The 25,781-nt window shown below is 36.9% G+C and overlaps 1 protein-coding gene across 4 annotated transcripts in view; it reads right to left on the reverse strand.

Annotated features, from left to right (window-relative positions):
- Window positions 1-4,930: 4,930 nt before the first annotated feature.
- Window positions 4,931-25,781, reverse strand: part of LOC107100995 (voltage-dependent R-type calcium channel subunit alpha-1E-like) — a 150,353-nt gene continuing 129,502 nt past the window's right edge. For 3 of the 4 annotated variants that reach the window (XM_015399749.1, XM_015399742.1, XM_015399725.1), the window contains 12 exons: window positions 22,502-22,676; window positions 22,302-22,429; window positions 14,743-14,839; window positions 13,001-13,106; window positions 12,803-12,910; window positions 12,565-12,665; window positions 11,572-11,678; window positions 11,305-11,476; window positions 10,179-10,307; window positions 9,775-9,922; window positions 8,908-9,089; window positions 4,931-8,743 (listed from right to left, as the gene is read on the reverse strand). In XM_015399749.1, the coding sequence (XP_015255235.1) occupies window positions 8,189-8,743; window positions 8,908-9,089; window positions 9,775-9,922; window positions 10,179-10,307; window positions 11,305-11,476; window positions 11,572-11,678; window positions 12,565-12,665; window positions 12,803-12,910; window positions 13,001-13,106; window positions 14,743-14,839; window positions 22,302-22,429; window positions 22,502-22,676 (2,008 nt within the window). In that variant the 3' untranslated portion in view covers window positions 4,931-8,188. Of the gene's footprint in view, window positions 8,744-8,907; window positions 9,090-9,774; window positions 9,923-10,178; window positions 10,308-11,304; window positions 11,477-11,571; window positions 11,679-12,564; window positions 12,666-12,802; window positions 12,911-13,000; window positions 13,107-14,742; window positions 14,840-15,527; window positions 15,625-22,301; window positions 22,430-22,501; window positions 22,677-25,781 lie in introns of all 4 variants that reach the window. The other variant, XM_015399734.1, reaches the window with a different exon arrangement.

Consider the following 25,781-nt stretch of genomic DNA (forward strand, 5'->3'; position numbering starts at 1 on the left):
TTCTTTGTTATTTTTGTCAGGAGAGAGAAATGCAGTCCTGAGGGAAGGTGAGGAATGTCACATGTGGATCAGAATAGCAATAGGTGACTACATAAAGAGGGCTGTGTAGGATAGCGTTGGAGCTTACAGGAAAGGGTGAGAAGATACAGCTCTTCCCAGCAGACACAGGCTTGAAGGCTTTCACCCGAAAACTTTAAATTGCAACACAAGTCTTTAGAAGGGTGGTTATGGGATGGGTACAACAGGGAAGAATAATCGGTCCTCCTCAAATATAATCTAGAAGGTATTAAAAAGAAAAGGGTGAAATATATATATATATTCAACAAAAACTGAATTTTATGTATAAAAGGGTAAATTCAGGGGATCTTTAGAAATAAATCAGCTGAAAAGTTTAAATAAAATGATGGGAGGTTTTGTAAAATGGCAGATATCAATGATTGTCAGGGACACCAAAAAAGGCACACCATGCTTATCACCAATATAAATGAGGACAATACAACATGCCTGCTGTCTGCAGGAACAGTAACAGTCTTGCAAACCCTCACGCACATACATCTATTGTAACATCATACTTTAATAGCTGATAAGTGATTTAACAATGTTTATCTCATCAAATCACTGTTAGTCCATTGGACTGGCAGGCAGATCTTCACCTGTCAATGACTTCTTGATGGGTTTTTCACTTGGCCTTTGTTATGATATAGTAAATGGTACCAAAGGTAAAGCTGATTTTGCTGGCTCTGGTCTCTATTGATGGAGATGAATGAGAACCAAATAAAATTTAACTGAAACTTAATAGACTCTAAAAGGACAAAAAAAAAAAAATCTGAAACAAGGTTGCCATGCTTGTTTTTTTATTTTGATCAGGCTCACATCTTGGTTCTGGTTTTCTGTCTTAATATGACTCCCTAGTATATCATTATTTACTGATCTCAGGAAATTTTTTTGATATGTGAAAATATGAGTTACAGAACACCTTTCTTCTCATAAGATCCAGTCAAATGGATGTGAAAGGGATTCATATAGTCTCAGTCAAAAATGCATACTCATTTATACATTGATATGCAGATTAGTGTGTAAATTGGAGTTAAGTGCAATTAACTAATCAGAGGACCGGAAAGTAAGCCGGACACATCGGATCAGTTTCATTAATGTATTTAGTAGTGAAAATCAGGGATATACAGGAAACCATCAAAGGTCCAGATCCTCTGGAGAAGAAGAGTTATGTTTGTAGATGGGTACAAACTTAAAGATAATAGTAAGAAAAAAAATCTCTTAACATACTTAACTGCTGGTCGGCTCATCAGTTTAACAGGCTGGTAATATGAAGATGGTCTCACTGGGAACTTGACAGGTTGTGAGGAAGACTCCATGGTTGAAAGGAGGAGTTATATTCAAAATCTCCACTAACAAATTGCACAGAGGTTTCTGTCTCAGTGAAATAACTGAGCACAAGGCAAAACGCTGAGGTCGGGGAACAGAGCTGGGAAATCAGAGACAGGCGACAGAATCCAAGGAACAGGCTTGAATGGTAGTTTGGGGCACAGAAATGGAGCACAGTGAGGCAAACCCAGGAGAAAGGCAGAAGACGATAATCAGGAGGCAGAAGCAAGACACTTTCTGTCGAGAGATCAGAACCCAGGAGAATATCTGATGCGGGCATGGCAGAACAGGGAGACCCAGAAAGCAAGAACATGATAAAGGTCAAGAGGCAGGCATGGTAACAATGCTGGACATTTCACTAAACCAAGGATTTCAATAATCTGGCAACTTTCGCCAGCCAGAGAGCAGAATCTAAAAGCAGGATCACAAGTGGGATAGTTGAGGTGTGATTAGGATGCAGGCAAGGGAAATGTAGGTGGGACCAAATAATTCAAATAACTGCAACACAGATAGGAGCAGGGACAGAGAGAGCAAAATCATGACGGTTTAGTGTCTGAACCAGGGGCACATTGACATTAACAGGGAAAAACTACCGGTACAACCAAATCCAAAACCTTTGAATAGCAAGTCAACCACTCTCCTCACTAAGCCTTTTAGATTCACTGAACCATATTCACACAGTCACACTTAGACATCTGTTAAGCTTCATTCATTATACTATATTTTCATAAAATTTTTCACACACCTTGAAAACACCAACTCCAGGGAAACAAACAGGGTGGATTTAGCTTCATATGTTATAACTAATCACAAATAGTTTATACCTACTTAAAAAAGCTTACCAGAGTTCTTAACTAGCAGAATTAGATCACTTTATTTCAAGGACTACATCTACAGTTGTTCTTCAAAGTTTATATACCCACCCATAATGTTACCTGGAATGTTCAGGTAACATTAATTAATGTTACCTGAACATTTCAGAAAACACCTTGTTTTAGTGATTGCCTCAAAGTTTTGCTCAGCAAAATGTTATTTCAGGAGATCCATCAGGCTTGTTTACTTGTTTTATTTATTAATATACACATATATCTCTAAATATACATTTTCAAAATCAGTGTTGTGACTTAATTTTTTTAATAATTATGAATTTTTTTTTTTCAATTTCAATGTATTTTACTGGCAGCTGTATTTTTCTGTCTTTAATGGAAGGGTATTTAAATTTTCAGACACAGCTGTAAGCCTCATGACACATGCAAATTCCAAGGAATCTTTTGATTTTACATTAATGTCTTTCTGACTGAAAATAATGTTGCTGTGATCAGCTAAACTACACTCCTAACTTCAACCTAAGAATTATGTTGAAGACAGATAAAGATTAGTGTGATGATGAGGAGGCATTCAAATTTTGGTGGGCAATTTAAAATTGTTGAATAAAAGAATGTCTTTTTTGAGCCTACTTTGTTTATGATGAAGGTCTCTCACTTCAACTGAAATTAAAATATTTATATAAAAAGAAAGGCACCAGCACCCCTCACGACCCCTCTCAGGTCAACCGTGTCAGATAATGGATGGATGGATGGATATATGAAAAATCTTAATATGCCAGGTGTATAAATAATGTCAAGCTGAACTATTGTTGATATATGTTTACAGGTATCTAAATAAATAGTTAATTACTGCTTCAGGGTCATTAAAATTGTGTACAGCGGCAGGGGCATAGTCTTTGAGATAGAAAACCAATTTACCTCAATCAATTGTCCTGATGAAGGCCATCCTAGTCATACACCAGGAATAAGTGGGACTTCGAGCATCAGATGATGTTCAGCTACTGTCACAAAGATGAAAGATTAACATGAATTACGTTTAAAATGTTCCAACTGGACCTAGAAAATAAATGTTTATAATAAATACAATACATTTATGTGCTTTTAATCAAGAATGTGCAGATTCATTTGCGTCCCGCCTTACAAAGAATCTAAAGACCTTTTTCACACTGTGTCACAAATCTGACAGAAACATAATGTAGTAAAGCTTTGAGTAAATACCCAGTGTCCTATTTGAGGTTAAAAGGAAAAAATAAATAAAAGCCTACTTTTTTTACATTGCATGATACATTTTTTTTTTTCGATTGGCCATCCCAACAGTTAAAAGTTTAGATTTGCTAAATGTCAAAGGGATGTTTAATTCTATGTATATTTAGATAGTCGTGTTAACAACAGGAGTCAGTGGACCAGCTTCCAATATAATATCCTAAAGGGCCTCCTAGCACAAATAGTGAATAATGAATTAGTTTTATGCTTTCAGGTATCCCTGTATAATTCTAAATCAATTTATGTTAAATACTTTGTAAGAAATACTACATAGGAATGGAAATGAGTTCTCTTGAGTGAACTGGATCACAAGAATAACTTAAAAAAATTTTTTGTTCACCTAATCATTCATTTAATCAATGTAACACTTTACAGTTAAAAAGGGAAGAGGGAATTCAATCAGATTTAGTGTGTTATTTACAAAGCTTTAATGGCATTTTCTGCTCCAATACATTTAGAAATAGTTAGTAAGCATGATTCTAGTTACCGGTATGTTAGGTGTGCTATTCATAGAACTGTAACTGTAATTTTTATGCTCCTGTAGTTAAAAACGGGCTACACATATCAGACAAAGTCAGTCGGCGCAGATGAAAAAATGCAACTCGATGATTTGACCTCTTTCACATTAGTTCTGAATTACAGTAACTGCATTATCCATTCCAGATAACATCCATCCTATCTCAGCATATTGGTAAAGTATGTAAGGAAGTGTCAGTTATGATTCACAAGCTGCAAAAATCAGAACACCATTAATTCACGTCAACCCGGCCTCGGACGGTGGTAATGAATCACGCATGATTTCAATAGTCGGTGAGCGAATCACAAAACGCGAAAGTTCCTCCCCTACGGTTAATGTATAACTTTTTTGTGTGAAGAATTTGTTATTCTGTTTGTACTTTACCAAGTCACTAGGTGTAACAGAGTTGGGCAAGTTGTTAACATTTCTTAATAATAAATATTTATAAAGTATCTAGATTTTTTTTTATGATTGTGTGATTTAATGGTAAAGAGAACCAAAATGCTGGAAGGAGGCAGGTAGCTAAAAATAAACAATATTCTTAGTAAAGGAAATTCAAAACAAAGATCCAGGAGAAATCCGAAATATGAAATGACAAAAGGACCGCAGGCAAACAGGTGGGCAGCGACTCTTTGTCTAAGGGCAAAGAGTTGACTAATAGAGATATTAAGAAGGAGACATAGAACAAAAATCAAGTGGATGATTATAAACAAGGTGCAGCTATGAGGGTAAGCTAATAACTGAACTACACAAAAAACGATTGTGAATATGGTGGAAGACCTGATGCAACCACTCAAAGGTTTCAATACTTGTATCAGGAAGTCTTGGGAAAAGACATTTAACAAACAGTCAATACATTCATAGAGATAGAGATGGAGTTGGAAACAGAGTCATCATGTATTAAAGATGGATTACATGGATTAGAGTTTTTTTTCCAGATTTATTTAAGATTTTTTTTCTTAAGAATCAACACTTACAGAGGCCTAACAGAGTTTGTGTCCTAAATGCCATCACCTTGTTCTTAATTACAAAAAACACATCTGCGGACCTCTCTGTTAACAAATCATACTCATTTAATTGAATTTGGCACAGAAAAGACAGGGCATCTAATTAAAGTTTGTGTAAACAGTCAGAAAACAAGCATAATTATAATTACAGTCGAAATCAAAAGGTACTATAAATAAATAATTTTTTTTACGGCTCATACAACATATTTACCAGAGAACTTATCTATCTAATTAATCCAGGCCTGATAGGGATTAGCTTTCCTAGGCACAAGTTAGGTTGTTTAGACTGACATCCAAGTTAAGTCCTAAGCTGCCCTGTACATGTTTAGGACTGTTCTATGTAATGTTTATACTACAGTGAGAGGCTGAAACCTAACCTGTTTACTTTAAAACACATTCCAGAGACCTTTCCACTAAGATATAGGTTTTATAGCGCTCCTCTGTCCAAATATGTGCCGGGTTCACATTGCCAACTTGTTATATTTTACCAACACAACAGCACATGATATAAATATTCATCTTCATGAGATAGAAACACAACATAACTGAAGAGTGAAGGTCAGGATTGATTGAATCCAATCATTGAATCCAGGTTTTATTTTTTTAAGGCTGTTCCAGTTAGTTCTATTGTTATTAACTGTTAATGCTTTACTTTGCCAAGACATTTTTTATCATCTTGCAGCTGCAAATATTGGGAGAACCATTTAGGGTTGTTAATAGGACTGCTAGAGGGCAAAAAGGAAGGTCTAGAAACACTTTAACTGTCGTACGTTTGTGGAGCAGATTACAAAGCAGGAGGCAGTCAGGTGGAAATATCTTGTTTTAGTCAAGAAATTAAAAAATCAAAGATACCAAAAACAAAACTGGGAAAAATAAAAACAAAATAAAGAAATAATAATAAAAGATACAAGCACACCATTGGTAACAAACCACACTAATAGCAACAACAGAGATCTGACACAGAAGGAGAAAACCAAGTATTCATGGGGAAAGAATGAGAGAGACCAGAGAAGATAATAGAAGTAGGACACTGAGACACGGTACCGGCTTAATCTGGGATCACAGAAAAGCAACACTAACAAAACACAACAAGACTAGCAGAGTACAAACCTGGAAATAGACAGAAACCCAAAACACCATAAACATCACCAAAATATTAATCAAAGAACAGGAGACAAAACGAATATTAAAACTTACAAAAAACTAAAGTCAGCGGTGCAAAAAGTTGGTATGCACTTTGCACTTGTGGTGTATGGGTGCACCGTGATATAGAGGTGATCATTTATGGGCAATCACTTCTAGTTGGCCATTTCTGTAGGTAACAGCTGTTAGTGCATGTGATATTACCAACAGGAGTAAAGTGGTAAGTGGTAACCCAGAATAGTGAATAGTGCCCAAATTGGGCCTGCAGGTTTGACTGCATGCCCAATAGAAAATAAAGGAGTTGCATCCCTGACTAGAGTACAAAAATAGAAGCATGAGGTATTTTAAAACAAAAGAATGACCTAAACATGGAGAGCAAAGAGTAAAAACATTTAAATAAAAAAAGAAGCCAAAAACCCAAAACAAGACGAAAGCAAAGAAAACTAATTAAGATCATATAAGGTATATAATTAAGTGTGGACAAACTTCAGAGGCCTGAACAAAGTCCTGACTTCGACAGATAAACACCTATTAGATGAATTGGAGCAAAGGCTATGAAACAGTGTCTGATCTCATACATCTCATGTAAACGTTCGTCTAAGAAAAAAAAAAAATATATATATATATATATAAAAACAAAAAATCCATAAAGCTTTCCTTAACATACTGGAAAGCCTTCTCTAAAAGAGATAAATCTGTTAAAGCCAAGAAGAAAGGGTGTATAATTTGAAAACTATAGGGTAGGAATGGGATAACAATTAAATTCATCTTTTGGGGGTGACAAGTGACTAAACACTGCAGACAATATAATGCATGTCTTCTGATAACTTGTTGCAAGAACCTATACAACACCAAAAATAATCAGGCAGTTATTGTGATCATGCATGAAATACAAAAACCTGTAAGCACAAAAAATACAATATTAGTGTTACAGACGAAACATAATGGGAAAAATTTATGAGTTACAAAACAAACAGCAGCATTGCTGTGATTTCTGTTAAAGCATCCATGTATGGCAGTATGGCAATTATTTGTCATAGCTTTAATCTTCGCAGGAAATAAGGCAACACATCCCAAGCTCTGCAGACGAGATAATGTCTTGAATTAGCTCTCCACCACGCCATCAAGAGGGACTGTCTGGCACAGCAAAATATAGGTTGGACAAACATTTGGCTTTTTTTCACATGGCAGCATCACTTGGACATGGCTGCTTTACCAGACATGGTCAGCAGAGTCGGTAAGCAAACATATAAAAAAATGAAACTGGATTTCAAATTTTGGCTTTTCATCAACTTCACGTTGGGTCATATAATACATACTTGGAGTCACTAGATCATGAGACAGAGCATCTCTCTCCTATTTTCCGAGCATCTGCATTGTTTTCACATTACAACAGAAAGACCAAGCAATGTAATGCCCGTTTATCTTTCACTAAATTCTTACTGTAAACAGGAAAAGTACAGAGTGGCTGCTTGACCACAGAAAAATTTCCTCATACAATTTTGCGCTCTATAGACAGCCCACTAAATATACCTGAACTTAAAATAAAAATACATTCATCTCATTACATGTGGATATACTACCTCTATTTTTCACTTCCACAAAATGCACTTCATCAGATATTTTTGGAAACATTTGGACATGTTGTAAAGACATCTGACAGTATTTTTGTTCTGTGATGAAACATTTATTTGGGAGGGAGCTGGAACCTATTGATTTGGGCATTGGGCTACTTGTATTAGGGTCCCCCTCTGCATTTCACTTTTTTACGGCACATTCTGTATCCATAGCACACACATATAAACAGACATTCCGGTCCAAACATCTAGATTCCTTTCAGCTACTAGAAACAGAAACGGACATATAAAGTCTGACAAAAGTATCCAGATCAATAATGTTGTAACTCTGTCCTGGCTGTAATGCTACGGGTGCGGAGAATGTGAGGTTCTCTTAGCCCCATGGGAGATGATTTAGCTCCCCTGATGCCGTGAAGCCGCTCTGCTCTCCCCCGATGCAATGTGCATCGGATACGTCTTTGTTTCTGAGTTTTAGCAGCGGTCATCCTCATCTGTGTCACTTAGCAGCTCGCTGTTATCAGTCGGGCTCCCCTTCACCAAGTGCTTTCGGACGTGACCATTGGGAACCTGCCAAGAGTGTCTGAGCTGAGGGGCGGAGCTTATTGCGTTGGCTCGTCCCAGACTTGTGGCCATGGCAGACTCAAAGGTCAGTGTCTCCTGCCTCTCACCTGAATCATCACCACTGAAGTCCTCATGAAAAGGCAGGTAGGGCTCAGATATGTAGCGGTGAGGCGAAGGATGGCTTGGTCCTAAACTCTGACCCTGAGAGGAGCAGTGACCTGCCGACAGGGGTCTGCTTTCCTTCTCAGCCTGCCAAGAGGTCTCTGTGGAGCCACTTGGTACGTCCTGAGGCTGGCACTGTCCTTCACGGTCGGTAGGAGCAGTAGGAGATGTCAAGGCTTTGCACACGAGAGGAGAGTAGGAGATATAAGGCCGTGGACGAGAGGGTGTCTGAGGCAGCAGGCGCCGGTTACGAGGGGTACTGGACTCCGGGGGAGAGTTTACTGGACTACCTGATGTCATCGCCTGCACAACAACACCAGATAAGAAAGTAGAGACCAAGAACAACTCTTTTTATATTAAATTAAAATTACATTTACAATGAAAACCTATGTAAAAAATCTTGATCAACATTTACAAAAAGCAACACAATACATTTGTTTTTGCTGGGTATTTTCAGGGACTCTGACCTGTTTCTGGATGTTATGCACGCGTCCTTCGCTTGGTGAGCGGGACTGCCTACTCTCACGAGAAGGCTCCCTGCTTCGCTCCTCAGAGTTGCAACGGGAAATGTCCGGAGACAGCAGGTGGCGCCGTTCTTTCGATCTCCCTCTTTCGCGAATGCTTGTTTCTCTGGGGCTGATTTTGGGACCTAGCGATCACAGTTACATTTTTAGTTACGTTATACCCCCAATAATTTATTTATGTTCTTTCTGGATCATCACAATTAGTGGTCCCCCTAATTGTCAATCATTCTGGTGAGATGTTTACGTAAGGCCATACTATACTGTATGCTTACCCCCATTTTTACTTAGCGGTGGTAAGTCTGACATAGAGGAAAAACTGCAAATCTTCCTTTGGAAAGTAAGCTTGTATGAGCGATGCAAACAGAAACTTTTAAACAGAGCGTGCATGAGGAGAAATGAACTTCTGCATATTCTCGCACGCCTTTAATAGGCGTTTACTCTCGGAGGTGGGTACAGGGTTTTGCATTTATGCATTTCTTTTTTAAAATGGAGAGGGCGGGTGTTTTCAAAAATTCTCGAAAATCTTCCACTATACCCTTAAACTGCCCAAACTGGGTCTTTTAAAAAATGTATAATGAGACTACTGATATTTATTTACTTTATGGTATTTTAAGCCAGAAATTAGACTTATTTTGGGGAAAACTCTTCTTTTTAATGGATGTTTAATATATATATATATATATATATATATATATATATATATACCGTATATACCGTATATATATATATATATATGAAATAACAAAAACATATATATATGACATAACAAAAACATAAGAATATTCCATCTTTAGGAAAAGTTAAACTGACCTCTGAAACTCCTTTGGCGAGATTTGAATGTGTCATCAGGACTGATTTTCTCCAGAGAGTGTTGCTCCTGCCACAGGCCGTTCACACACTGATCTCCGATGGTGGAGAAGGAGCGTTTCATGAGCCGCCCGTCTTCTGAGACTACAGCCTTCATGCATGTAAATCAACCAGAAGACAGACAAGTAACTGACAGCAAAATCCACTGCTTACACAAACCCCACATTTAAATGTGAGCCAAGTGAATCACAACTTTATGGCCTTTCTAACCAGTTTATTTTGCTTTAGTGCAGCGAGGCAGTGAATATGAGAACTAAATCCAAATTTTATTTGCCTGCTAATTTTCACAAGACATATTCGGTACACACTGGATTTAGGACTGCATACAGGTGATTACTTTTCATTACCTGTGGATCAACAGCGAGCCTGGGCATGGAGGATGCTCTGATAGATGCAGTGCGCTGTGGTGATTTAATAACTGTTTGGTCCTGCCTGGCTTTCTGCATCAGATGGTTGTACTCCACCACCTCCGGCACCTTCACAAATAAAACAGAATAAATTATTTCTTCTGCTGAGCTGGAGAAGCTCAACACACAAATTACCAAAAATCCCAGACTTATTGAGTCTAAACTAATATATGGTGCCTTTCGAAAGCATACATATCTCTGCTAGACATTTTGACGTATTACATCGTTGCTTTATGTTGGCAACTTAAAGCTACATAGTCACATTATTTGACTTAAAAAAATATGCCAGTAACTCACACTCTTTGCATACTTTCTGAAATAATACAGCATCCTTCTGGTGAGTTATTTGTGCTTTATGCTTTCTTTTTGCTCATTAGTGTTAGTATATAAAGCCCATTGTGCATACAGTATTTACAATAACAAAGGAACAATGATAAACAAGGAAACAAGGGGGCAAATACAGACATAATCTACTGCTAAGCCAGGCAGCACCTACTAGGAAATGACGCAAACAAAACCACGACTGGTTTAAATAATCATATTTGATGGTATATATTAAGATAATAATTATGTTAATTAATAATCAGAATAGTTAATTACAATTATTAAATGCTGATAATCCACAATTATCTAAAATATAGATTCATTGTGGATGAATTTTGATTAGAATGATGAATTATTCATCAGAAATTTGAATTATAAATGATATGCATAATCGAATAAGAAAAATTGCACAACATGAAAAGAGTATATACATGATGGCTGGAGGAATATCAAAGTTATGCAACCATTATCACACTTATTTGTCAGAAAATATAACATTTACAATATTTAAAATATAACTGTGTCTGCAACTTTCTGTTTTTCTATCACAAAAGTCGTACAAACATAAAATGGATTTTATGACTCTGATGTCATAAACCGAAAAAAAAAATCAATTGATGGAAATATTTTTGACAAACAGATTTAAACAGTTTTAGAAAGTTTAAATGTAACCTGAAGTACTAACATTACAGTAAGTTCCTTCTCCGGATAGTCTTAAACTGAGTACAACTGAAACACCTACTAGCGTATGTAAATGACGATGATGGTGATGTTGATGTTGGTAAAGGTGGTAAGGTGAGTGATAATCTTCATCCTCCTCCTCCTCCTCTGTCCTCTCCCTGGAGTGAGGCCGTGGCTGCAGGAACATTTCCTGTGGAGAAATGGGGCTGAGTGCCACAAAACCTCCTCTGGTCCTGTAGGATCACAAAAAAAAGAGAAAAAAAGTAGGCTGTCAGAGCAGAGGAACTAGAGAAAGATCTAAGAAAAAAACCAAAAGTCAGATATTTACAGAGCAGATCCAGCACTGTGTCGGAGAAATGACAGAGACTTGGCATTGCATAGGATTTCTTGAGGAAGAGAGGAAGCATCCATACGCTGAAACATGGGGGCGTGTTTCTAAGAAGAGAAAAATGTACAAATGGGAAATTAAAACAGTTAAATCAATGAAAATATGTTATAAACATTATGTCCTCTCTTCATTGATTTCAGCCGTGTTTCTATGTTACCAACTAACCTTTCACTCAAAGCTGGTGAGAATTAAAAATACATCTGGTAGGAAGAGGCTCCTTATGTCTTATTTATTTCTAATGTTTATTTGGACAAAGCATCAGTTATAATTGAAGAAGCTTTATTTTTCCCATTTGATTAGATTGTTTTTTTATGCCTGCTTATTATTTAACCCCTCCACTGGGCTTCCTGTTTTTACATAATTGTTTTACCTGTCGTCAGACTTACCTGCAGAAAAATAGATTAATAAATCAGTGCAAAAATTACATCAACATGTCATTCTGGCTTAAACTTAAGCACTTCTTAAAATGTTGTATTAAAGTTCTTAATTGGCTTCATTTGGCATCTACCTTGACTATTAACCTTATTATTATAAATCAACATTCCTTAATAATTAACATATCAACAAATATGTGTAATCAAAATAAGAAAATGTACCCTGGAAAGGCATTGTATAGCCATCTACTGGTCTGTTTCTTAGGTTTGGTTTAGCCATCCACATCAAAGTAAGTCTCGGTGGTCTAAATAGGGTAAACTTCCCAAAAAATACAAAGTTAAAATGATTTAACAATGTGCAACCAATCTATTTTTTTCACCTACTTTAGGGTTATTTCATCCTTTTGACGATAATCTCTGATTTCATATATTTTATTTTTGCATTAATATCAAATTTAAAACATCTACAATTACATTCACACATTAAGAACATATACTTAAAAAGAAACATCATGGGGGTTGAACTCAAACCATGGAATAGGATAAAAAATATATATACTTGTTCCTCCAGTTGCTGGCGCAGTTTTTTGGCTTTGCTCTGCTTGTAGTAATCCATTATCATCATGGCAGCATAGATCTTTCCTATAGTCATGTCACTAGCTGTGACAAAAGAAAACCCAAAGCATCAGATATTAATTCACATTAAAAGGCAAAGGAATATTTATTTTTAAACAAAAATAATTCCCCATTTTTCCCCCCCATATAAATTTAAGTATCATTTATTATGAGGATTGTACCTTTGTGAATTGGAACCAACAGGTCCAGCGTTTTCTGAGAAAGGTGGGGCCAGATAACTCCAATCTCCTTCTGCAGATCCAAATCCATTTGATTTCGATCTTCTCCTCCTGGAAATAACAATACCAAAACACATACTTATGTTCAAACTTAATATTTTAAGAGTTATATTCCAGTTTATTGGAGAGGTTATGACAAACCTCTTGCTAACTTGATCTCAAGTGCGGTGCGAATGAGGGCCATGAGGGTGGATGTGAAGTGGACCGTCATCTCATCATCCACAGGCATGTTCATCAGGACAAGTCTCTGATGGTAAGATAGAGTTTACTCAGAACAACATCGTAGAAGAGCTCAAGAAAGCTCACTGCAAGGGTGATTTAAGAAAAATGCAGATTTATTGGTCTTCTAAATGTTTAAAGCTTGCTCTCCTATGTGTGGCAAAAAATATTGACTCCTCTAGAATGGGAAAGCATGAATTGTATTACACACAAAAAAAAAAACTTATTCTATAACCCAAGAGAATGATGTAAGACAGTTATATAGATGGAGATACACCAAGAAATCGGTTGGTCATAGAAATTGACCAGTTTTACTCCTAACTGGTAATGATTAACTGGAAAAATTGCTGATCAGTCAAAGCCCCCTACGTCCAGCAGGTCACTGCAACTAAAACCCTCTTTGGTGTGGAAGTTATTGCTGCCACAAGAACATCATGACAGCAATTCTGGTATAGATTAGATTTTTTAAGATTAAGTTAAACACTATTCTTTGTAAGATGATCTTGTGCAACGAAATTTCAACTTTGTGGTATGGCTCACTTCCACATCTGGAAGTTTATAAAGAGTAAAACAAAAATCTGAGTTATAGTGTAATGTGTCTTTGGAAATGTTAAAATGGATATTCTGTTTGACCATTTTAGTGTGCCTACATTTGTATAAATACATCAAAACTCGTTTTTTAGTAATCTATAAAATATTAAAGAACAAATCCCCTTTCCATGTATGCAAAAAGCAGAAAATAAAAAAACATATTTTTCATTTACCGTAGAGAAATTAGAGTCAGCTGAAATTTTAACAGCTTTAGTTATTTGAAAATTTATTATTGAAAATTGTTAATGGTTTCCGTGACCGGTGTAACTTTATTGAGATGATTATTAAGCAGTCAAATCATGATATAAAGTTATCCAATATTCACATATTTAACTTTAAATACAATTATTTTTTAAAGCTCATTCCCAAACCACCTCAATGATGAAATTTAACTTAAATTTCAGCTTTATTGATTACCACTAAGCAGCAAATAATTTTAAAATACTTTTTGCTGACAATCTATGATTCTTTTTGTTGTTATATTAAATAAAAAGCTATGTAATAATATAGAATGCATAAAAACAATGAAGAGATTGTCATCCTTTGTAATGTGTAATTGCGAAACAAAATCAATATAGTGCAAGCTTTGTTCAATAAAAGTAATAAATCTGCAATTTAGCATGCTCTGAGCCTGCTTATCTATAAAGCAATATACTGGAACAGGAAACAAACAAGCAACACAGTTGTGGGAGCATGCACATGCAGACTTGGTAATGCAGGCGGCTGAGGGGTATGTATGAAAGAAATGAGGACAACTGACGATGGTATCAGGCATGTAGATGTTTAACAACTTTATGTTTTATGACCTTAAACTGCCTTTGAAATAACATAGATAGTCTCTCATCAGATATCACTAAACAAAAATGATGTTAGTTTTTTTCTGCCAAGATGCAAACCAGACAGGCAAATCATTGCTGATAGACAAAACTTCAACAAGCAAATCTGGGTATTATAACCAACACAAAGGATGCCTTACTGTACTTATCTCATGTCTGACACACAAAAATGAAGTTTCCCTATGCTTATTTCTGCTGACTGATAAACATGGCAGCCGTCTCAGCTTTTTGATCTACCTTATAAGCCACCTTGGAGGGGCATTTCTTGCCCAGGCCTAGGGGTGGCGACATGTTGGTCAACATCTCATACATGTCAGTGTAATGGATACGACCACTGGGGGCGCCAGGTAGCCATGAATATGGGGATGAGGAAAAGAGGCAAAAAAAGAGGGTAGGAGAGGAAGAGAAGGAGGAGACAGGGATGGTGTTGGAGGGTAAATTTAATAAAAATGGAGGCATTAGAGGATCACATTCCCAAGGGAGGGCAGAGGAAAGTAACACAGGAGGGGGGTGATGGTGGGTAGAAAGGGAAAAGGAATGGAGGATATACAGGAAAAATATTATTTCAAGGCATCACAAACACAAAGGCTAAAGTAGGATAAATCAAAGTTTGCTTTCTATGCTGACCGCATAGAAAAATAGGAGGCGAAGAATCCTTGAAGAGGATGAACAAAGAAATGACAGCGTCATTGGATCTGGTCCAAAAAATTACACACTTACCTTCAGTAACATATGTGAGACCCGGGCGACATTTAAACCCCAGATCCAAGGGGTAGAAAGAAACAAAATTTCCCCAATTTGGATTAAAAGCTACCTTCAGTAAAACTAAAAGAGGGAAGTTTTGTGCCTAAGTACCCCGAGACTGAAGCACTGTCATTCTTTATCCTGAGTAACACAGCCCTGAAGATTGAGCAGGGTGGTGATATTCAGTGAAGGGATGGGAAGGAAGGAAAAGGAGGAAGTGAGGAAGGATCCCACATAAAAATAGCCAAAGGGACATGGCTGACATGGGGGAACCAAACCTTGCATGCCACCCTGTGGGGGCAGTTCTTTCCAAAGCCCAGAGGAGGTGAGATAGTACGTACAACTTTGTACATCTCCTTATAATGGATCCTACCACTGGAAAAAACACACATACTGTTAACAATGATTACACAAAAGGGATGAGAAATAGTCTGTCTTTTTGGTAAAACATTACATCGCAGATTTACACACAGACACCATTTACACATTAGATTTCCCTATAAAATCTGGATCATATAATTTTCTATTTTTTCATCAAAGAGCAAACATCCTTAAATTTATCATATTCTTCATTTACAAATTTTAAAACATTTTTGTTACAAAAAAGGTATTGACTTTGGCACACTAAAATGGAAAGAGTATAGCCATGTATGGGAGATGATGGTGCCATTGTTAGAAATTGTTTACTTGATAAAAAAAAATGAAATCTTTCTTATTCAAACATCTTGAAAGGGTGTTTGGCTCATGTTTGATAAAATTGTAAAGCATGGGTAAAACACTCTTCCTTTCCCCAAAGACCTCCTATAAAAGAAATATGGATGAGACTGCTGAAAGTAAACAGGTGAAGGAGGAAGATTTATCTCTGTGCTGTTTGAAATAGATTTTGCAGCTGGATTATGAAAAATTTTAATCTCGACTTCAAGAGAATGAAAAGGCAAAGGAAAATAAACAAGGATACAACACAGATGGTGCCACTGCACGCAGACTGTCCTAATGGAGTCAGCAGCCAGACCATCAGTGGGTACCAAATTTTTGTTGCCCTTTGATTTAAAACACTGTTTGGCCCAATCTTAAATCGGACCCTGAACCCTAAAACTAAACACTAACCCTCTATTCTGGCATTCCCGCTGAGGGTCTGCTACATTAAGGGCCGTCTCAAACCACATCCAGTAGTGGGTAGGGCGAGTCAACTGTTCAGCCCTTAGATAGGGAGTCTACACTAGTGCTGTGCCGCTGGAATTTGGCTGCGAGTGTTTCCAAACCAGTTAATAACCAATCCACTGGACTTTGTTTCCAAGTTTGAAGAGGTTTCGCTTCCTATCCAGCAAGCTTTTTCAGTTCAAAATGTCAGAAATATTGTTGAGTTTGAGGCTTCATACAGAGCCCAACAAAATCTTGTTTTTGTTTAGAAAACATACAAATTGAAACGAACGAACAGGTCCAACCCTTTGGAAAGGGTGTTGTTTGGATTCATGTCAGTGAGTGTAAGGGCGAATATAATGGTTGAGAAAACACTGGCATTCAAATGTTCCACTGGTTTGTAAGCAAGGAAGTAAAAGTTTATTAATATAGAAACTCACAGTCATTGGGGTCACAAAGCACTTTAATAACATGTAAAATTAAAAGATAAAACAGTTAAAAACAACATAAAATAGTCAAAGTAAAACAGCTGACACATGCACTGGAGTTGTTAAAAAGCTTTGCAATTCTGTGGATGCTAATTAAGGGAATATAACGGGAATGGGAGATTGTTCCGGAGCCTTTATGCAATTACCTGGAAGGAGCCACCTCCTCGAGTCCTGAAATAGGTAAAGGGGACTTAGAGAAGATTCTTATCTAATGACCTCAGCTTTCGAGAAGGGATATGAGGACACAATAGAGCTCTAGTGTAAGAGGGCGCCTGACCATTGAGAGCTTTAAAAGTTAGCACCAACATTTTAAAATTAAGACGAAAAACCACTGGATGCCAATAAAATAAGGCTAATATGGTCCCTTCTGTTGGTGCGCGTCAGCACCATAGCCGCTGCATTTTGAACCAACTGCAGACAGGAAAGCTCTTTTTTATTTAGAAAAGAAAAGGACTGTTACAATAGTCTAAGCAAGAAAAAACAAATGCCTGACTGATCAGCTCTAGATCATCTTTGGAAACAAATATTCTAAGTTTTGTGCACCTAAGTCTTATCAGGTTGAACTGCAGGGATTTAGCTGGTGTTACATTTTCCCAAGGTTCATTAGAGTTCAATTTTTTTGTAATCTCAGTTGACTTAAAGGAGCAATACAGCTGAATATAATCTACAAAATGATTATAGAAGACCTCAAGAACCCCTTGAAAATATTACAGAGGGGCAAAACATAAAGCAGAAAGAGAATAGGTCCCAACACAGAACCCTGAGGCACTCCATGAAATAACTCTGCAAAGTGAGTAATGAATGGGCTGGCGAGGACACTAACTCCTGCCAAATAAATATAATGAGAACCATGCAAGCACAGATCCTGTCAGACCAACCAAATTACAGTACATCTTCATCACATGGACAAAAAAAAAAATAAAATTTAAGAAACAAATATATGTCATTAATCCCTAAAGCGAAGGTCCTCTGTGAAGTAGTTTTATTTGAACCTAGACAATTATTTTTAAGAAAGGGACAACACAGAACTATGTAACCATAGCAAGGACTGCTTTCCTTTTCTTTTGGAAGGAAGAGGCCTTCCCATCCTCATTATACCCCCATATCTCTCAATCCAGGCACCTTCCAAAGCTGTGAGTTTGACTTAATTGGGAGTGGCCCTCAATAGTTAAGGGTTAGGGCTTATGGGATGGTTTGGGATTGGGTTTTTCTGTGCCTCCCTCAGCTCTCACAAACCAAAAGTTAGCAGTACATTTTAAGTATTATTTAAGGCTGGAACGAGCAGGCAAGCATAACAGCTAACGGCAGCGAGGAGTTAAATGTGTAACTGTATCCTTGAAGCAGCAGCAGTTACTTTTTTCTCTCTATGAGTGAGCTAAATAAGCGGCAGATCATATTCCCTTCTAACAAATACACTTGTAGTAACATTTTAAAGTGATTTTTTGGGGCCATTTTATTGCGAGTTAACTAACTATAGACAGATTTAAAAACTCTGGATGGTGTAACAAAAGATATCTCCTGAACAACTTCCAATAATCAGTATCAATGCACCACAGATAAATCCTCACAGTGGCCTATAAGTAAAAAAGTCTGATTTTGGGCTACTTTTGTCATGATATTGTCGCTGATGCTCTAGCCTCTGCTACTGCAGACCTTCCTAACCTTTTTGAGTTATCCCACTGTCTGTCTTGCCTTGAATACTGGGTCTATCTGTTCTGAGTCATTACAACCTTATAGCTGGTATGCTTTCCACAGCCACAGTATAAAGTATCAAAGCAAAGCAGTTAATGGTTGAAACAGGAGATCCGGTAAAAGGTTCTGCACATCAGAGAAACAATGATTGTCTCACTGGGGCAGAAATTATTTCTGTTTGAATGCTACGACAGTTTTAGTTTGTTGAACATTCCACTCAGGAAATCATTTACCGCTGTTATGAACTTAAAACAGATGACTGTAGGTCAGACGGGGGCTTTAAATTCCTGAGTAGGGTGTCAGTTTGTTGGGTATCCAAGATAATTCTCTTCAGATATAGGTTTTCATCACCTTTTCTACATATGCCAACATACCTGCATAGATCTCTATTATATAAACTCAAACTCAGTTGTTTCTTTCATGCTTTTTGACAGTTTCACTGATTAGAAGCATGTACATTTTCAGAGTTAGACTCAGACAACTTTTATTGTAATTTTGTATACTCTACCCAAATACATTAACACATATCTCTGAGTATAGATCTACAGACATTTTTTTTTCTTTTTAATGACCAGAGCTTGGCTCTTTTGAAATTAGTCATTAAGGTGACCAAAAGAACACAGAACTAATAAGTAGTACAACTCTGACACCAAGTAATTCAATACTCTCATCTCTTTAGACACCCCTGTAATACCCTTTTATTGTAAGATTTTTAGAGGTATATGTAACTTACACAAATGTTTTTGCTTTGTAAGTGTCCCTTCACACATCCTATAGTGTGTAACAGCTGATCCTGCTGCTAAGGGTATGTAGTGTTTCAGGAAAATAAATAAAGAAAATAACGGTGGTGGTATGTAAACTCAACTGAGTTGCACTGCACAGTGTAAAGGAACAAAAAGGAACAAAGTTGTTGAAACATTTATTTTTTATTACCCAGTTTTATGTTTCAGTTTGCCAATATACCAGTAGGTGGCTGAACACAGCCCCGTATTCCTATTGGCACTTTTGAGTTTCTGTGGGAACGATTGAAGCTTTTTAATAATTTTTTCAGGAGCAATTTGTATCAAATAAACTGCTCCCTTGCAAATCAAATTTGAATAAAGCTAATTGGAAATGGTTGATAGTGATATCCAAGGCAGCTGGTGGTAATGAGAAAGTCTGAGTTTGCAGGATATGGGAAGCCTTTTGCATACTGCTCTTTCAGGAAATAAAGTCAACCCATGTTACTATAGAAACCCTTCTCACCAAAATACAATTTGTAGGAAAGGATCAAATATTCTAACAACCTCTGTGTTTTTTTTGTTTAAAGGATTGAAATAAGAATATTCCTAAGTTCTACATATGCTCTGAAATCAATTCATTTTAGAATAATAAACTTGAATTGGATCAATATATTGGTGCTTTTCCACTTTTTTTAACAACCGCTGTAAATACTTGAACATGTATTACCCTAAATCTCTTTTCTTTTTGCAAAGGTTGTAATTACTTTATCAAAGCTGATGCAGAGGGAGATTAAAAATGATTTATGTCATCTGAATCCTTTTAATATTTTGTTGTCCTGTATTTATTTATGAAAAAAAATACAAAGATCTTGTTAATTTACTTTTTCAATCTCGCTGTTTGCAGTGTTGATTTATCCCAGTTTTGCCAGATTTGTCATTGTCGATCTTTTTTTTTTTTGACGGGTGGGGGGGATAGCAAAGCATAGTACTTCGTTGTTCCAGAAATATTTGTGAACGGTACATGTGCAGTAAATATGACTTACCCATAGTAAGTCAATATTCCTATAATTATTGCTTGATACCTACAAAACCATCAGTGTATTCAATCACAGTTTTTTTTTCATTTTATTTTATAGTAGAAAATTTCGGGAACTGAAAGAAAAACAAAAACAGACGGTATGAACAAATTTATAGAAGTCTACATTTTGTAAGCTTTAGTAGGCCAGGAGCATGTGCTCACAAACACAGCAGCAAGAAGGAAAGTAATCAGCATTACAGCTGAGTTTATTGTTGTCAGTTAAGCCATAAACAGGCCACTTTAAAGCATTTTTCAATTCCATCCTCCCACTGTGAGAATATATTGAAGGTAGCTGATAATCCTCCTAGGAGTTGAAATCCCAGCAATTGTATCCCATGGTCTGCAGTGCTCAGAGAATTTGCCAAGAAACCCAAGAGTGTTGCCTCAGACTTTACATTACTCAGTTAATATGCTACATCATAAATTGGGATGAAGTTGTGACAGACACCCCACAGCAGAGTTGTTGCCCAGAACACAATACTACATTAGCCATAAAAACAAACACAGCAAATCAGCTCAATATCACAGTCTGCTGCAACCACAATAACATTATGGGGGTAAACTAGTTTATTGCTTGAATGGTAGTGGACCAGTGCAACCTATTTAGGTGCAATCTTGCAGGAGTGAAGAGCACCTGACAGCAGATAAAGATGAGGAGTAAAAACTTTGTTGAAACAGGAAGGACCTGTGCATCATCTCATGGGGTTCCTCCTCATTCTGATTCTGCCTTCCATTACACAGTAAATACTAAGTGGCTGTCTGACTTGCATATGTTGTCTATAATGCTGTTATCACACATCGGTGTTAAGAAGTCTGTGTAAAGCTGCAAATATGAGGACTTATATGTAGGGGTGTGGGAAATAATCGTTTTGGCGATATATCGTGATATTCGGCTGCCCAATATAATATCGATCTTTCACTTCTTAGTATCAATTTAAAAAAACAAAATGGATAATAATACCTAATCAATATTTTCTGATGAAAATATATAGCACTTGCTGTTTTATCTCATCATTTGATTTTAATAGCTGGGGAAAATATGGCAATATATAGTGATACTGCAATATCGTGATAATATCGTATTGTGACCCAAGTATCACGACATGTATCGAATCGCAACACTCATGCCAATACTCACCTCTACTTATAAGGTTGTGGCATGTGATAGAGCTCATAAAGACAACTTCTAAATGTAAACATCGATACGCGGTCTGAGAACCTTCTCTCTATAAATATTTAATTCTCTGTGAATTAATGCCCCTTATTCATTAATTGGATCCTTGTCAAACGGAAATGATATGTTTGTATTTTTAATACCTAATGTGTCTAACGGACATACTGACTGATTTTTTTTTTTCTTTATTGTTTGAACAAAACAATGACAGAACTCTTATGACGGAATCAGGAAACGAAACGTGATTGGCTTCAAAGAGATCAGAGACCAATTACACTGAGTTTACTGAGGAAAACCTGCTGCTGACCAGGTTAGCTCTGAATCAGAATCTGAAATACTTTAATAATCCCAGAGAGAAATTAGTTAAGATAAGAGAATGTTAATATGGTAACAGAAACAACTCTCTTTGTGAAAAGCAAAATGGAGTTTCCATGATTTCATGGATAACAATCTCAGAGTTTTCAGTAGACCTGCTTTGTGAAATGGATCTCACATCAAAAGTTTTGCTGTCACTCTAAAGATTTTTCTCAACTGCAAACTCTTAAAAGGCTGTCATGGTAACGCTGCTGGGTGAAGGTATTCATGTTTGGTCAGCTGTGGTCCTTCAATTTGTTTTTGGCTTGACAGTGATGAGCCTTCCAAACCAGTGCAGATACATGAAGATGTAAAAGGCAAATCTTGAAGTTTTGTCTGAGGAAAATCAGACCCCTTGAAAATTGTTCTGCAGTAATTTGGATAAAAGATGTAAATAGACTCACCTGGCAGCCCGATCGTATTCCCCCCAGATTCGTACAAACTCATCCAGGTGGTGTGGACCAAGGATGGAGGAGTCTCTTGTAAGATACTCAAAGTTATCCATTATCACAGCCACAAACAAGTTCAGCATCTAGATAAAATAGGAGAAAAAGATAAGAAAACCACACATAACATTGAAGAAAATACAAACATTTCGTCTTACCAGAAAAGAGCTGAAAAAAATGAAGGAGACAAAGTAGAAGTAGGCAAAGTCTGAGCCGCAGCCCTCTCTCTGGTCAGTCATCAGCGCTGGAGGAGGAAGAGAAGGATCCATTTCACACTGTTGCCCCCCCAGACACGACAGCATGATCTCCTGCCATGACTCCCCCGTTGCACTCCTGGTTATACAAATAAGAATAAAAGGAGAAAAAGTTGGTTCGGATTCCCTGTCTAAACTGCAGTTTGATTTATGTTATGTTTGCCACCTGAAAGGTTTAAGCTAAAAATCAAGGAAGATTCATTTCGTACATAGCTGTGATTGTACACAAAGGTTCTATAAGAGATTTATAAATTAACAGGGATTGCATGTCCTTTCAGTAGAGCTTTAATGTGAGAAATTTTCTGGAAAAATAATCACGTGGAAACCCAACACTAAAGTCAAATAATATAATCTATAGAACTATGTTTTTAGAGATGGAATAAAGCTGTGTAATGTTTTCTCTCTCCAAACATAAGGCTTCTAGTTTACATAACCTCGGTTTCGATTTGAGGTGATGACACACATAATCTCTACCATTTGATTATCTTAAGTTATCTTCAAAAATGTTCAGCATCAATCAGCATCAATCAGACAAATTTGTTAAAATGCACATATAGTATATATATATATATATATATATATATATATATATATATATATATATATATATACTAAGATTTAATGCATCGTGGTGAATGCCATTTTAACTTTATATCCTGTTGTGTTTTACTTTATTCTTACATCTTATTATCAGTACATTCCTACTCCCACTACTAAAGAATAGTTTGATTCTATATAATACATCTTTAATTTATACAGTTTTTCTTTGCATGTGTGAGCCAGATTAATACTGTTTAATATTTTCACCACATTTAAGGTCAAAGTTTTGAAATAAACTCTCACAGTGAAGAGATAAACAAATTAATTTAGCCCACATACTCTAACCTGAACATATTTTTATTTGAACCTATGGTTTCCTTTAGACACAAAATGGTGAGGAAATTTGCATGGGTCACAAAGGTGATCTATAAAACATAGTTCATGAGAAAAGGTGCAGATTTGGCACATGCATAAGGTCATTGTGGAGGCAGGGAAAAATGCAGACAGACAGTGAGGTGGGGAATGAAAGACAAACTGCATCATGACTCTTCTGAAACATTCAATTTCATTTTATATTAAACTTTATTTATTGATCAATGTCATCATAAGCATTTTAATATGCAGTGCAATATGGGCCTGCAATGATAAGCCATAACTATACACGAGAACCTGCCAGATAAAATAAGAAATTACTGTAAACCATATTAAAATTTAAATCAAACGCCACATGATTGTTAAGTGTTTTATCACCATCATATTTCTAGTGATGTGAAACACAGATTAACACATAAATTGTGATAGAGTGCACAAGCACTGCTAGAAAACCATGAAAATAGGAGAATTTGGATAAATTACCCAAATTTCCTAATAAAATTATTTAGACTCCCTAACATTGATCTTGAAAATATGTGCTGAACTTATTCCAGAATTGGAGAAGCCGAGCTGCAAGACCCATACAATCTCTTTTCTACACAGGAGTTAAAAAAAGGAGGACAGTTCACACAACTCCTATGTAGAAAAAAAAAAAAAAGGTAAAGTGCAGGTTGGTGTACTGTATGGTACTCAAGAATCTCAAATAGGGATAACCAGCACCGGTACAGTAGGGAAAACAAGTATTTAGTCAGCCACTGAAACCTAGCCACATTAATTCTTCAATGCTCTCACTCATAGAAGGAGGTCTTGTCTTAAAATCTCATGATAAATGGCCCCAGATATAGATAAAGGGTGTGTTTGATTTCAGTTGCTGCATCCTCCAAGGAACCGGTCTACCTGGACTGGGTCCTTTGAGGTCTGTGAAAATAAGGAGGCCAGAAGAATTTGGCTACAGATTAAAAACCGGTCCAGCCTTCTCTGACCTCCATCACCTGCACCTCCACCATTTAGCCTACGCTCTGTTGCCTAGCAACAATGATAGTTGACACACAAAGCAGGAAAAGAATGGATGCCAAACTTCTTACTACTGCTCTGTGTGCTACTTACACTGTTGAGAAGCTTCAGCAGCAGTACAGTTGACACAGATATCAGATTGTAGTCCTCACATTGCAGATCTATTGGAATCTGTGCTTGAATGTTAGCCAAACCATTTGCACAGGGACAGATCAAAACCTTTCACTAAACCACCACATATATGACTCACTAACCATTTAAAAGAAATATTTTTATTAATTTCAGATATAACTTCACATACTTGTATTGTAATATAACTGCAATCACAGTATTCCCCACTGTTTGTCGCAATTTCCCTTTTTCCTCTGAGCAATGAATCACGCGATACCCAAGGCTACAGAGGATACACTGGACCTGTTATTCAAAACAGGCAAAAAGAAGGCTGCATTTGTTGGCTGCATATGAAGGAGCCTCCCAATCCAAACAGGCCACGGCGCCATGCTATGAATGATCGGCTGACATATTTAGCCTTTGGTGGATATAGGTGCTGAATCTGAACACACCAATAGAGTTTCAACAGGTGTTCTTAATACAGAAAAGGTCTGTAAGATGTCTTGCTTGATTTTGGGGGACCAAGTACTTTTTCACTATATTTTTCACTATAATTTCCGATTTAGTAGCATCGCAAAATTCATTCAATGTGATTTTCAGTTTTTTTTTTTTATTTATATTTTATATCCCACACTGTTACATAAGATGAAAGTTACAGACCTCTTACATTTTTATAAGTGGGAAAACCTGTACTTTTAGTGGCTGACTATATAATTCTCTGCCTCACTGTATATAAAAGGCAGCTTGGTGGCGTAGGTTGTAGCATTGTTGCTTTGCAGCAACAAGGTCCTGGGTTAGATTCCCAGTCCAGGGTCTTTCCGTATGGACTATGCATGTTCACCCTATGCATGTGTGGGTCCTGTAATCCAGCTTCCTCTCACATTCCAGCTTCCTTTCTATATTTCCTTAAGTGTGGGTGTGTGCGTGAATGGTTGTATTTCTTTGTGTGTCTCTGTATTGTCCTGTGAAGGACTGGCTATGTGTTCAGGCTGTAGCCTGCTGTTCAACCATAGACTGCTGGCGATAAGCTCCGGCTCCACAGCGACACTGACAGATGAAGTGAGAAAAAGCAGATGGATGGATGGATGGATGGATGGATGATGGATGGATGGATGGATGGATGGATGATGGATGGATGGATGGATGG

The sequence above is a fragment of the Cyprinodon variegatus genome, unplaced genomic scaffold (assembly GCF_000732505.1).
Source record: "Cyprinodon variegatus isolate N-32 unplaced genomic scaffold, C_variegatus-1.0 Scaffold30, whole genome shotgun sequence".
NCBI classification, from domain to species: domain Eukaryota; kingdom Metazoa; phylum Chordata; class Actinopteri; order Cyprinodontiformes; family Cyprinodontidae; genus Cyprinodon; species Cyprinodon variegatus.